This window comes from Mixophyes fleayi, chromosome 3, assembly GCF_038048845.1.
Source record: "Mixophyes fleayi isolate aMixFle1 chromosome 3, aMixFle1.hap1, whole genome shotgun sequence".
Lineage (NCBI taxonomy): Eukaryota > Metazoa > Chordata > Amphibia > Anura > Limnodynastidae > Mixophyes > Mixophyes fleayi.
This window is the reverse complement of record NC_134404.1, coordinates 328,417,157-328,431,101: the sequence shown is the minus strand read 5'-3', so window position 1 is coordinate 328,431,101 and position 13,945 is coordinate 328,417,157. Positions and strand designations below refer to the sequence as shown.

The 13,945-nt window shown below is 40.6% G+C and overlaps 1 protein-coding gene across 1 annotated transcript in view; it reads right to left on the bottom strand.

Annotated features, from left to right (window-relative positions):
• The window catches only part of VASH2 (vasohibin 2), a 55,444-nt gene that overhangs the window by 17,661 nt on the left and 23,838 nt on the right, over positions 1–13,945 (bottom strand). Inside the window, exons 3-5 of the mRNA XM_075204233.1 lie at positions 12,434–12,522; positions 6,667–6,723; positions 5,402–5,476 (exon numbers count right to left, since the gene is read on the bottom strand). Of these exons, the coding sequence (XP_075060334.1) occupies positions 5,402–5,476; positions 6,667–6,723; positions 12,434–12,522 (221 nt within the window). The remainder of the gene's footprint in view (positions 1–5,401; positions 5,477–6,666; positions 6,724–12,433; positions 12,523–13,945) is intronic.

Here is a 13,945-nt window from a genome sequence, read left to right as displayed (position 1 = left end):
ACAGCTATACGTCTTGGCTTGCCTAAGCCTGTTATAAAGGCTGTTCATTTCTACCATATGGTTTAACTAATATGTCCCTTTAAGTGGACAAGGCTATATGATTTATACATAGCTTTTTCAATTTTTTTTACACTTATGGAAGCACCGGTCTTCCTGTATCAGTGTGACAGGAATCAGACATCACTACTACTCTGTGCTGTCAGGAGGACCCTGCTCCTTCCACTATATAACTCTCAGTCTGTGGCTTCCTGCTGCCTCCATGCCCCTCTTCACATCATGTTATTGCCCCTGTCACATATAGCCTTGTCCTCACTAACACATCACTCATCTCCCGATATACTCTGTGCTGCTGGGGGATGCTGCTCCTTTCACCATATAACTCTCAACCTGTGGCTTCCTGCTGCCTCCATGCCCCTCCTCACATCATGTTATTGCCCCTGTCACATACAGCCCTGTCCTCACTAAAACATCAGTCATCTCCTGATATACTCTGTGCTGCTGGAGGATCCTGCTCCTTCCATTATATAACTCTCAGTCTGTGGCTTCCTGCTGCCTCCATTCCCCTGCTCACATCATGTTATTGCCCCTGTCCTCACTAAGATAATCACCAGTGGACAGGTCACTGCCTCCCACATGATTATCACCCTGGTCTCCTGAGATACTTGGGACACACAGATGTGTAGGAGAAACAGACCGAGCACAAGAGATGCTCTGACCCCCGTCAGTTATACAGAACGACCACCATACTGAATGATTGTATTTCAGCACTTCCACCATGTACAAGATGAACTGTTATTTGAAGACTCAGTAGATATATACTCCAGCTGGGAATAGTTTGGGATACACAATACATGTCCTTGTGAGGAGGGCACGGGCTATTGACGTGATTGTCTTAGTCATGAGCGCTCTTAGGTGATAACATTCTGAACACTCTGCAAAATTACCTCCTGAAAGTGTAATTGAAGGTGAGCAAAACCGAAACATCAATAGCAGCTCGGACTCTAAAATAGAAACTGCACCCAATACATTAGGCTTAATTGCCTGTGTAATTTCTCCTGCCCCATTGTATTTTATGTGTGTAACTGAAATGTCACATTTAATAGCACAGTCACTGAAATGCCCTGCGGGGGGTGTACAAATCGTTCTCACAGTCGTTTCTCATGATTATTGTCGTACTTTCAAATAGAACAAAAAATCATAAATGGATGGGGAAAGCAAAGTAACACAAGCGGTGTAGAATAGAGGCTGAAAAAGAGAAGCTTCTGTAGATGTTGATAAGAGGTAGGTAACCAGTGACTGTTGTAGAACTACAAGTCCCAGCATTCTCTGCCTATGTCTGTTAGACAGGGCATGCCAAGACTTTTGCAATTCCACAACAGTTGGATGGTTTCCTAAAGTTGGTGTGGATTTGTGTAGGTTTACAATAGAACACACTGTAGACTTTTTAAAGGTTATTAAGTCTAGATTAAAGGAACACAAGCACCATGTGGCTAATGTAGTGCTCTTGTACGCCCGTCTGCGTAGCATAAACAACGTGATTCCGCTCTGCGCAGGCCCACAATAAGGCTACCTACGCCTATGCAGTGTTGCACACACGCACACTTGTGATGGGGGAGGGGCGTTCTAACTTAATCGCTAGCCGATGCGGACCAGAACGCAGATACACGTTTTACAGCCATTGGGCTGTTGCAGATACACGATGATCGTCAGCAAGCCCGTTTCCGATTGGCTGATTGTGATTTCACCTCTCAAACTGCCGGGGTTTTCTGCATTGATCATGTATAGATTATAGGATTCTGGGTGTGCGCATCTCCAGAAAACACTGTCATGAGTGAGCGAGGTGGGAGGTTATATCTGCTGTATTATATGAAACCTAATAACAAATGCGTATTTCCCGATGAAAACAAATGCTTATGGTCTGGTTCTGTGTATGTGGGTGGGAGTACGCCTGCCGCACACCTGAAGCATATGCTACAGATGGAGAGAGCCGGACGCAGCTTGATAATTTTTGTGCGCGCATTCTTTTTCAAAATTGCGCTCTACGCTCCCTCACGTTTCCAATGTAAATAGTAATTATTAAGTGATGAGATGAAAGTTTCTAAATTCCTAACTTCTATAAAGCGTGTTTAGCTCTGCCTACAGAACCCCAGTTTTTTTTTCTATGTAATAACCTCTTTATAAGACCCACCCGTTAGTCTCCCTCTCTATAACAGCTTGTGGTAGAAGTGAGTGGAGGTCCTGACATCATTGAAGGTCAAGAGGGACAGAAAATGACGGAGAAGACATAGTGGGGGGGTGATACATGTCTAGGACATGTATCACCCTATACCTGTGTTGGCTAACCTGTGACACTCCAGGTGTTGTGAAACTACAAGTCCCAGCATGCCTTTCCAGCAATAAGCTGCTATATATTGGCAAAGCATGCTGGGACTTGTAGTTTCACAAACACCTGGAGTGTCACAGGTTAGCCAACACTGGTCTATACAATAAAACAGGATTTAGTTACACTGCCTATAACTTCTAATACATCAGTGCTAAAGTGTGACTCAGACTGTACCTCCCCCCTCTGATATCTGCGAGCGCTCTTGGTGTGAGGTTAGACCAGCAAAACAAGCCAAAAGGAATTATCAACATAAAACAGTGCGGCTACCATCCGCCTAACGCACAGTGACACTGGCTCGTATACTGTGACGTCATCATATACTGAAATAACCGGGGTGGGAAAAGCAGAAGTCAGATATACACAGCACTTGGCTTGATGTCTATTAAGTCCTGTGATTCACTTATGATTCATACGAGTCAGACACAATTCAGTGTTGTTATACCCTCATGTCTGTATCACCACAAAGATCACACATGGTACAATGTGTGCATGAAACAACTCTGACTTCCTGAGAATAGCAAGTAATCATTCCAAAGTGTTATTTGGGTGTTTTTTTCCTTGCAATTATAGCAAAATTGGCAACATTTAAATATAGCACCATATTGCAAATTTGGAGTATATAATATTTTACATATGGTCAATGTGTAAAATATTAGACTCCGTTATGACAGGAGCACGAGAAAACATATTTCTAACTGTCACTGTTAGTTCCCAATTATCATATCATTATACTTGTTAAAAAAAAAAGAAGTACTAATTAGGTAGTATAAAAAAGTATGATATAATATATGGTAAAAGGGCAATCCCAAAATGGCGAAGGTGCAGCGCAAAATCCTCTCTGGTGGCGCTGAGCGCCTTCATTTGCCCCAAAGCCCTAGGTTGTCCTCGTCTTACAGAGAGGTGCGAAAAAAGGATCTCTCTGGAGTGAGATTAGTGAAAGGACTTAGAGGGATGCAGAGAGCGAATTTTAGGGACATTTCTTGCTGTAGGAAGGGGCACAAGGCTGCAAGAGAATGTGATTTTTTCCACAAACCTCCATACTGTACATAAATAGCGATTTGTGGGAAACCAAACCCTTTACTGTCTGCCAAACAATTTAGTTAACTGTCAAACCATTGTTAATATTCTTTATAACTCTGATGCTGATGGGAAGCAACTAAACAACCAGAGTTACCATGTGCACAAAGATCTTGGTACCCGGTGAATTGAAATATAGCAGAAATAAACCATAATAGTTCTTGGTGGCAGTCTAACCTTTACCGACACTGCTTTGAGGTTAGCACAGACAACGAACCATATTAGATGCTCCTAATACAACTCTTCACCCAGCGACTGGAGTATAGGGAGTTTAAACAATCCCCATAATTAGTGCCAACACAATGACACAATAGCATCTTGCAGAGTTAATAGGTGTACAGTACAGAGAATACACAATACACATCAAGCTGGATGTATGAACACTGTTTCGTACAGAGATGTGGTGATGCCACAATCTTCCTGCACCAATTTGCGGAAGCCTACTGCTCCTTTCACCAGCTGACTCATAGAATGTGGCTTACAGTTTGCTATTGACCTACTCAATCGCCCCCCTAGAATCTAATTCATCCTGGCAGCCGACCAACCTCCCCACGACTTGGGAACTGTATGGCTGTGTGGTCCCAATGCATTTCGCTCCGGTCCTGGAACTTCCTCAAGGAAATGTAGTGCAGAACACACGATAATGACCTTTAAATAGTCCATTACTCTGAAGTCCATGGGGAAAAATTGAATTCTGCCATCGGAACATCTTACGAAGAGAGAGATGTCCGGCCCGAAATCTCTGCTCAATTTTGCTCTCTCCTCATAGAATGCGGAGGAGAAATGAGTACAGATTCCTCTATCGTAGTAACTGTCCACAATACTGTGTGGAGAACTGAATTTCCCCAATGTGTTTACGCATGCACCACCGTAAGAGATTATGGCTTACAGCATCGTTTCTGTGCCGTTGCCTGTGCCCCAGTTTTCTTAATTGGCCCCCATGTTTTGAGAAACAAAACAAAGCCACAGTTTTATAACACTGTTATTTCTCTGCAGAGGAAGGAATTGCAGCTGTCCTTCACATTAATTATACATTTACATCAACGCATGCAGCAACTAAACGCTAATTAACATGCAGTACATGTCAAGCGATGTTTCTACATCGCCTACAAGACGTTAACAGTTTTATATTACACTCCATAACAGCATCAATCTCTGAACACGGACACCGTTACCAATTAAGGAATAGGAGAGAATTCCTATCCGGATCTGTGCTTCATCCCTGTATTCAGTCACACTGAGGCGTGGAGGGATCTTACATGAGTAAAGCAGGGGGAGCTTGATGTGTCCAGAATCATTTCATGCACCGTACACCTAGAGCGACAGTACGATAAGCTGCATTAAGAAGGACCGTCACGTACCCCTGCTGTCTAAATAAATTATACTGCAGAACTCGGGGTCTTACAGTAACTCATACACAGCATCTCCTAAGAGGTTATTACAAGCAATTAGGAATCTAAACCTCTACAATTGGTACTGTGAATAACCTTTATAATGGTATAATATATTTACAGATAGACAGTAAGAACTTATGCTTATCAGTAAGAACAAAATAGAGATCAGTAAATGTCATGACAAACTCTGACAGTAACAAATTCCAAATAACATCAACCACACAATTTTTAGGCTCTAAATAGACTGATAATCTCTCATGATTAGACCTTTCTCACTTAGATGATACTATATTCACTTATGATACATTTCAGAAATGCCGAAGTAATATCAGTAAAAACATTGGTCATCACCAATTTTTTTCGATAGAATTACAAATAAAAAGGATTTACGCTACTAAAAGGAAGCAACGTTCATGCACCCAACTTCCTGTTCTTTTAATGCCCGTCATTCCACAATACTGCTGACAACAGCTGACCCTGCAAAGGATCATGGGATGAGCTTTACTCATGCCAATGTCACCGGCTCGATGCGATGGTGAAAGGATACATGCCCAGGATGACCGCTTCTAGACACTTAATGGGTAAGGATTCCCTGGTCATCTCCCGCGCCGTCTCCATCAGTCTGGAAGAGAGATCCACAAGAAAGATAGATACTGAATACACACTTCCACTTTACCCTTAATCCTGGCAGAGATGTCTAGACAGATTACAGCAACACGTGTTGTCACAGGCTTCCAAGAACTATCTGCACATGGGAATTCCCACTATAAGGAACTCTTTGTATCTGTCTGTGACTCTGCCGTCATCTGTCTCCCTGGTTCACAGCACGCAGCCACCAGAACGATATCATATTGGAAATGACGTTTGATTTCCTTCATAGACTGATCATGAAGGAATCGAGCAATCATTGCTCTTTGCAAATATATAATCTTTAGATTTGGTGTGTGCTGGGGGCATCAGCTGCTAATCAATGATCTATTGAAAAATTGATAGAACATTGATATCTCATTAGCTCATTCTGGGTGAAAACTCAATATCCGTGGCACGGTTAGATATAGAACAGCACGAAACTGCGGCAACGCCAAATTCTTTACAGCAGGGGTCAGGGAACTTTTTTACCTTTTACCCCCAAATATATTTAGTTACGTCAACATTACCCCCTTGATTTGAAAGGAAGGAAATCATATATTATTAATTATTGGAATTCAAAATTTTATTGAATCTGTTCAAAATTTATTTGAAAGCTTCAACTTCAAAACTTCAGGTTTTGGAGAAATGATGTTGCTTCATTTTTGACACGAGAGCATCAATATTGGGGCATTTTGATGTCAGAGCAATTTGGATACAGTCTTCAGCGTCCAATCGATTTCTCTACTTTGGTTTTATGTTGGTTAGAGTGGAAAATCCTTGTTCGCAAAGGTAGGTTGTTGCAAAAGGCAGCAGCTTTTTGACTGCCTCCTCATGGGCAATTTTGATGCCTTTACAGCTGTTGACATCCAAAAAAATGACAGATCTGCTTTGTTTTCAAATGCAATACGTGCTTCATTATTGCATTGAAGCTCAAGAAGTGCCTCTGCCAACCCTTGAGGCTCTTCTGGTACAACAGCAATTTCACATTTAAAGGGGTCTACAATCCAACTGACAGCATGTGAATCGGCAGCATTACCCCCAGGAATTAAATTTTTACCCCACTTTGGGTAATTTACCCCTGTTCCCTAACCACTGCTTTACAGCAATAACTGCTAACTCACAATGCATGCTGGGAGTGCTCTGATATACATGGTATTTTGATGAAATAATAACAGTTCGTACCCACTTATCGGCCTGGTCTTTCTGATTTCAAAGAACTGTGTTCCAGTGTGGTTGTATCTGTATTTCTGACATTAAGGCAAAATAACCAGAATTCATTTATTAGCAGCAGAAACGTGTAAAGAATGTTTTTAAGAAATATTACCAGGAAAAAAAAAACCAGCACAAATTAATTAGATTGCAAAAGTATCTTTTTCCTATGAAACAATCTAGGCATCCTGTGGCTCACCAGCTGTTGTGCAACTACAAATCCCAGCATGCTTTGCCAAGTGCAGGCTGGCATGCCACTCTAGATCTGGGAGATCCAAGTCAGCTAGTGAGGCACTAGGACGCTGTTTATATCAATGCTTTGAATTAAGTTTCTTTAAAAAAAAAAAAAAAAGTTGGCAAGAGGAAATACAATCTCATCCCTATAGAGCAGACTGATAGGGCATGCTGGGACTTGCAGTTCTACAAATGTTGGTGCGACAGAGGTTGCCTGCCCCTGCTATACAGCTTTCTTACATCAGGGCTTTTCTCATTAATTAAAAACCACAGGAAAAGTGTCACAGACATGTTCGATAAATAAATATTAATAAAACACATAAAAAAATATAAATGTGGAGACAAAGCATAAGTATACATAAAGAAAAAACTGCATGTACAGTATATGTGCACAGCAAACACATTCCAAAGTAATGCATTTATAGAGAAAACACATGACACACACCGATATAATGAGCTGATTCATATGTGTGACAGACTCTTCCAGCATATGGGAACAGGATTACACAATAGAGACACAGAACAAGGAATCTGTTCTAGGCACAAACACAGAGAGCTGTGAGCCAAGAGATTGCAGATGTATAACAGCACAACTGCACGATAAAGTAATAAGGAGGGGGATGTCTTTATAACTGCATAGAATCACAAAAAAGGAAAAAAAAAAACTACACATTCTATACAATCTTGTGATATAATGGTTTTCACTATAAGTTTTGTCATATAATGCCAATAAACATAGGATTTCATTGTAGTGATAACAAGTCTATACACATGAGTCATTAAGGAGAGCAAAGCAAAAAAAAAAAAGAGTAAGTTTGCTTCTGGACAAACCATGTTACAATGCAAGGGGTGCAAATTAGTTTATTATTTTGCACATAAGTTAAATACTGGCTGCTTATTCTAGCACACAAATACTTGATAACTTTATTTTTACACTGAAATTTAAAGTTGATATAGGACATGCCCTACCCCAACTATAAATCGGTCCCCACATTTTAAATTTACCTCCCCCTCCAATGCAACATGGTTTTGCCCAGGTGCAAAGTTACTCATTTTTTATGCTTTGCTCTCCTTAATGACTCAGGCCCGTTGACATTACATTGAACATTACCGTTTTTAATAACTATATTAACATAACATAGATGTACAGCAGTAACACACAGCAACCAACCAGCAATTAGCTTTGACTGTTCTTGTGCAAGATGGACGAATGAAAGCTAATGTCTTATTGGAGGGTTACGGCATAGCTACCAACTTGTCCATCTAGGGGTAGTTACAGGTTTTAAAGATATGTCCCTGTTTTTCTGCATTGACCAAATGCAATAAAATAAATATTTCTCTGCATGCTATTGTTACCATCTGTTTTTAGGGTCTTACGGGTTAATATTTGTTGTAGAAGAGTAATTAAAATGTGAAATATTATCAAATTCTGTAAACATGACATGATGGTATTAGTGCAGCGTTCCTCAGTTTCAGCCCTCAATAACCCCCGATGTGATTCTAGGATTACATGAACAGGTGATTTCATTGTATGATTGGGTTAGTTATTATCCAACCTGCTCCCAGAAAGGGGAATTCTCAAATATGATCTGTTGGGAGTAGTTCAGGGCTTCACAATCGCGTCACATTGGCGATGGCTTTGGGGGTGCAAATTATTTTTTCTTATGGGTAGTGCCTCAAAACCCAAAGGCTAAATATAATATTAATGTCACTTTAATGGAAACTACTGAGGAGGAAAGGGATCTAGGAGTCATTATTTCAGGTGGCGTAAAGGCAGGTAAGCAATGTAACAAAGCAATGAGAAAGGCAAGTCAGATGCTTGGTGTAGCAGAAAGGAAGAGGTAATAATGTCACCATATAGGTCATTAGTCCGGCCTCATCTAGAATACTGTGTCCAGTTCTGGAGGCCATATCTCCAGAAGGATATAAATACATCACAGACTGTACAGAGAAGGGCAACTAAAATGGTGCATGGCCTACAGCACAAAACTTACCCGGAAAGATCTAAATATGTATAATTTGGAGCAGAGAAGAGAAAGGGGGAACAGGATAAGAACTTTCAAATATATCAAGGGTTATAACAAGGTACAGGAGGGAAACATTCTACAAAGGAAGAGAAGTATTAGAACACGAGGACATGTACTGACACTGGGGGGGAAGAGAAGTATTAGAACGAACAGGAGGACATGTACTGACACTGGGGGGAAGAGAAGTATTAGAACACGAGGACATGTACTGACACTGGGGGGAAGAGAAGTATTAGAACACGAGGACATGTACTGACACTGGGGGGAAGAGAAGTATTAGAACACGAGGACATGTACTGACACTGGGGGGAAGAGAAGTATTAGAACACGAGGACATGTACTGACACTGGGGGGAAGAGAAGTATTAGAACACGAGGACATGTACTGACACTGGGGGGAAGAGAAGTATTAGAACACGAGGACATGTACTGACACTGGGGGGAAGAGAAGTATTAGAACACAAGGACATGTACTGACACTGGGGGGAAGAGAAGTATTAGAACACAAGGACATGTACTGACACTGGGGGGAAGAGAAGTATTAGAACACAAGGACATGCACTGACACTGGGGGGAAAAGAAGTATTAGAACACGAGGACATGTACGGACACTGGGGGGAAGAGAAGTATTAGAACACAAGGACATGTACTGACACTGGGGGGAAGAGAAGTATTAGAACACGAGGACATGTACTGACACTGGGGGGGAAGAGAAGTATTAGAACACGAGGACATGTACTGACACTGGAGGGAAGAGAAGTATTAGAACACGAGGACATGCACTGACACTGGAGGGAAGAGAAGTATTAGAACACGAGGACATGCACTGACACTGGAGGGAAGAGAAGTATTAGAACAGGAGGACATGTACTGACACTGGGAGGAAGAGAAGTATTATAACACGAGGACATGTACTGACACTGGGGGGAAGAGAAGTATTAGAACACGAGGACATGCACTGACACTGGGGGGAAGAGAAGTATTAGAACACGAGGACATGCACTGACACTGGGGGGGGAAGAGAAGTATTAGAACACGAGGACATGCACTGACACTGGGGGGGGAAGAGAAGTATTAGAACACGAGGACATGCACTGACACTGGGGGGAAGAGAAGTATTAGAACACGAGGACATGTACTGACACTGGGGGGGAAGAGAAGTATTAGAACACGAGGACATGTACTGACACTGGGGGGGAAGAGAAGTATTAGAACACGAGGACATGTACTGACACTGGGGGGAAGAGAAGTATTAGAACACAAGGACATGTACTGACACTGGAGGGAAGAGAAGTATTAGAACACGAGGACATGTACTGACACTGGGGGGAAGAGAAGTATTAGAACACGAGGACATGTACTGACACTGGGGGGAAGTAGGTTCAGGGGAAATTTGAGGAAAAATTACTTCACAGAAAGGGTAGTGGATAAGTGGAATAGCCTCCCATCAGAGGTGGTAGAGGCTATTACAGTAGAGCAATTTAAACATGCTTGGGATGGATACAAGGATATCCTTACAAAGAATAAGGGACCAAATAGGGTTTTTATATGCCATCAAATTCTATGTTTGTATGGGTATGATATGGCAACAATAAAGATCTCATCATTCAGAATGCTTCTATTCCACTGAGCAGAATATTGATCATTATTTTTAAAATAGTTGAAAATAAACTTTATTTAATTATATGAGATATGGTATATATTTACCTTTAAGGAGCATCTGTCACTACACACAATGGAAACAGCCATATTGTGGGATAAACCAATATCCAAGAGGATGTAGTCTATCCCTTCTCTAGGAACCAGCGCCTCAGGAATATTGGTTAATCTCACAAAACACCTGGGGGTAAATGTATCAAGCTGAGAGTTTTCCGGCGGGTTTGAAAAGTGGAGATGTTGCCTATACTAACCAATCAGATTCTAGCTGTCATTTTGTAGAATGTACTAAATAAATGATAGCTAGAATCTGATTGGTTTTTCAAACCCACCAGAAAACTCTCAGCTTGATACATTTTACCCCCTGGGGTGGAGGGGACAGGAAGAAACTACACGATTCTACGGAATGCTGCTGAAAGTTTCACTTAGGAGGATTTCAATCAAACGATTTACCCAGAAAGGTAACGGGTGTTACTAACATTAAGTTCTCTCACTCTAAGTGCCATGAAATATGTTCTGGATGGAATCAGTAAGAAGGAAGCAGCTGGCTCCCAGCAAGCGGAGGAGTGTGAAACAGCTGGGAGCAGGCCTTTCTGCACCAATGCTTCACTTCTGAACTATCCCCGAAAACTAAGTGACGTGCCAACTCATGATAGAAAGCATTGCCTTCTTGGCACGGAAGCAGAACTGACCCGGAGATAAATGAGGATGTACACCGCAATATGCCAACTCAGAGAGGGGTGGCTCGGTCTCTAGCAGGTGTGAACGTTTATATAGGATAAAAAGAAACAGCTGTTTTATATCAGAAACTTACTTCCCTCTACAATTAAATACATTATATGTTTAAGGTTACTGGTCTTTTTATTTAAAGGACCATTAAACATATTTTTTGCAACTTTTGCAAACTAACAAAGTTGCATTTAATTTTGCCTGCAGAACTTTTCTTACAACTCCTAAGATCATCCGGAACATTTCAGGCAGTATCCAGATCAACTTCGTTATTTCACTAAGTGATTACTTTTCTTCCCATCTCAGTGAATTTTCAGAAAAATTAAACGTCACTCCTCCCAAAGTTAATTTTGTTTGTAGGGAAGGGCAAGGGTTTGTCATGGGAGGCACATATCCAATCATGGGTGGAATAATGGCTACATTTAGACGGACCCCTTGTTGGGGTAGATATGGTGGAGGCTGGGGTGAACTGGACATTGGGGCAGCTTAGTAATTGGTCAGTTTTAAGGTGTGTATGATTTGGGTCTGACCACCCTATTGTAATGAATCTTTCTCTCCTGCTTGTGTGTGTACTAAGTTCATTAGCCATCAAAGGAATGATTAGCCAATCAGAACATCACATTTTTCACAGCAGTACAGAATATTTCAGGACATGAGTCTGCTTGATCTTGCAGGAAGCATATACAATGTTATATTTACCCTGCCTTTAAGTGAATCACTAATTTCTCTCTCAGTTGACTATTAAATGAGAGAGAGGAGATAAATATCTCATGACTGGCCTAGCAGAAATGCTAAAAAAATGTAAAATTGCCGAGTTAATTACTCACGCAAATGTAATCTGTAACAAACTAAATTACCTTTTCTCAATTTAGTTCAATTTAAGAAAATATAATTTTTAACACAAGTATCCTTATTTATATTTTCTAAACAATAAAATTATATTAAACAACTTTCTCGAACCTAAAACCTACCTAATTTTTTTTTTAAAAAAAATAGTTTGAACCTGTAACAAGAGATCTGTGACTAGTAAACGTCCCCACTATCATCAGGGGTGTCCTATCGATCAGAAGCTGAGTATCACCACAGAAAGGATACTGCAAGGTCTTCATATATCTCTGCACGGCTTGCAGCCAGTCTGGGATGGACATTGAAGCCTTGTAGTTTGGCACAGACGGCACCGGAGGCTGGGAAGAAAACAACACACACAGCGGAAGATGAAATTACTGTGACACTTTGTTGAACACTACAACATGTGGTTTTGCAATAACACAGTCGTTTTCAACTAACAAGACGATGTCTCCGTAAGGAAAAGATTGCTGTCTTATGACATTTTGCAGGATTTCCTCTTTAAGCTTAATAGATCATTTCCACAGCAATCCACGATACCGGATGTCTAATCAGAGATACTTGTCTATTACTTCTGCTACTCATTATTCATTGTAATTCAATACTTCGGCTATAAAAAGTATTCGCCCCCTTGGGCATTTTTATCACACTTTATTTTCTTAAAACGTGGAATCAAAATGGATTTATTGGGGGAATTCTTACCACTGATCAAGACAAAAATACTCTGTAATGTCAAACTTCAGGACATTGATTTTTTTGTTGTATTTAAGCCACTCCCATGTGACTTTTCCTGCATGATTTGGTTCTCTTGCAGACTACAACAGGTCTCCTTTAAGACACTGAAGAAGAAAAGTGTTCTTTATACATTAAACCCCTGCTTCCATGACACACAGTAGGGACAGTGCTCTTGGGAGGATGCTCAGGGTTAGGCTTGTGCCAAAAATAGTGCCTAATATTGAGGTTAAAAAGCCTTGGTTGGTGCTGTTTAATGATGCTTTATCTCACTTCGCTTTCAATGATCTTTGATCTTCATGATGAAGTTCTTGGCTGCCCTAAGCAACCCCGGAACCTCCCAAGCAGGTGTATTTAATCTGAAATCAACTGAAACACTTTAATTGTACTTAGACGAACTCCAATCAAATAATTATGTGGTCTCTTAAGGCGTCAGGGTTAATTTAGGGGCAGCACACATGGATGCAATCAATTGTTGCCTCATTTTAATTTTTAAGAAAAAGTTTTAAAATTATTATTTTATTTACATTACAGAGTATTTTGCATTGGTCGTTGTTTGATTCCATGATGTAAGAAAAGAAAAATGTGAAAAATGACAAGAGATAAATACTTTTTTAGGCCGCTAAGGTGCATGTGTTAAAAGTATAAATATTTTCTGACTTTTAGAATTAACAATGATCATAAATATAAATACAGTTACATAAAGTAAATGTTGAAAATCAGGATTGGACTTTAGTCTGACTTGAATGGGATTCTAAAAAAAAAACCTCCTAGGAGCTATTTTTTTTAAGAAAATGCACAGAACAGACATGGAAAATGGGGACATTTTTACTTTCCAGACCACTAAACACAGCATAAGGAAAATCACTCATACAGCATTTTGTAAAAGAGAAATGTCTGTCTGGGCGCAGCCTAAAGTTTATTTACAAACTTACAAATCGTCACTACAACTGTAGCAGCCAATCAGCTTTTAGCTTGTATCGGTCTAGTGCAAGACAGACAGTGAAAGAAAATGTCTGATTGGTTGCC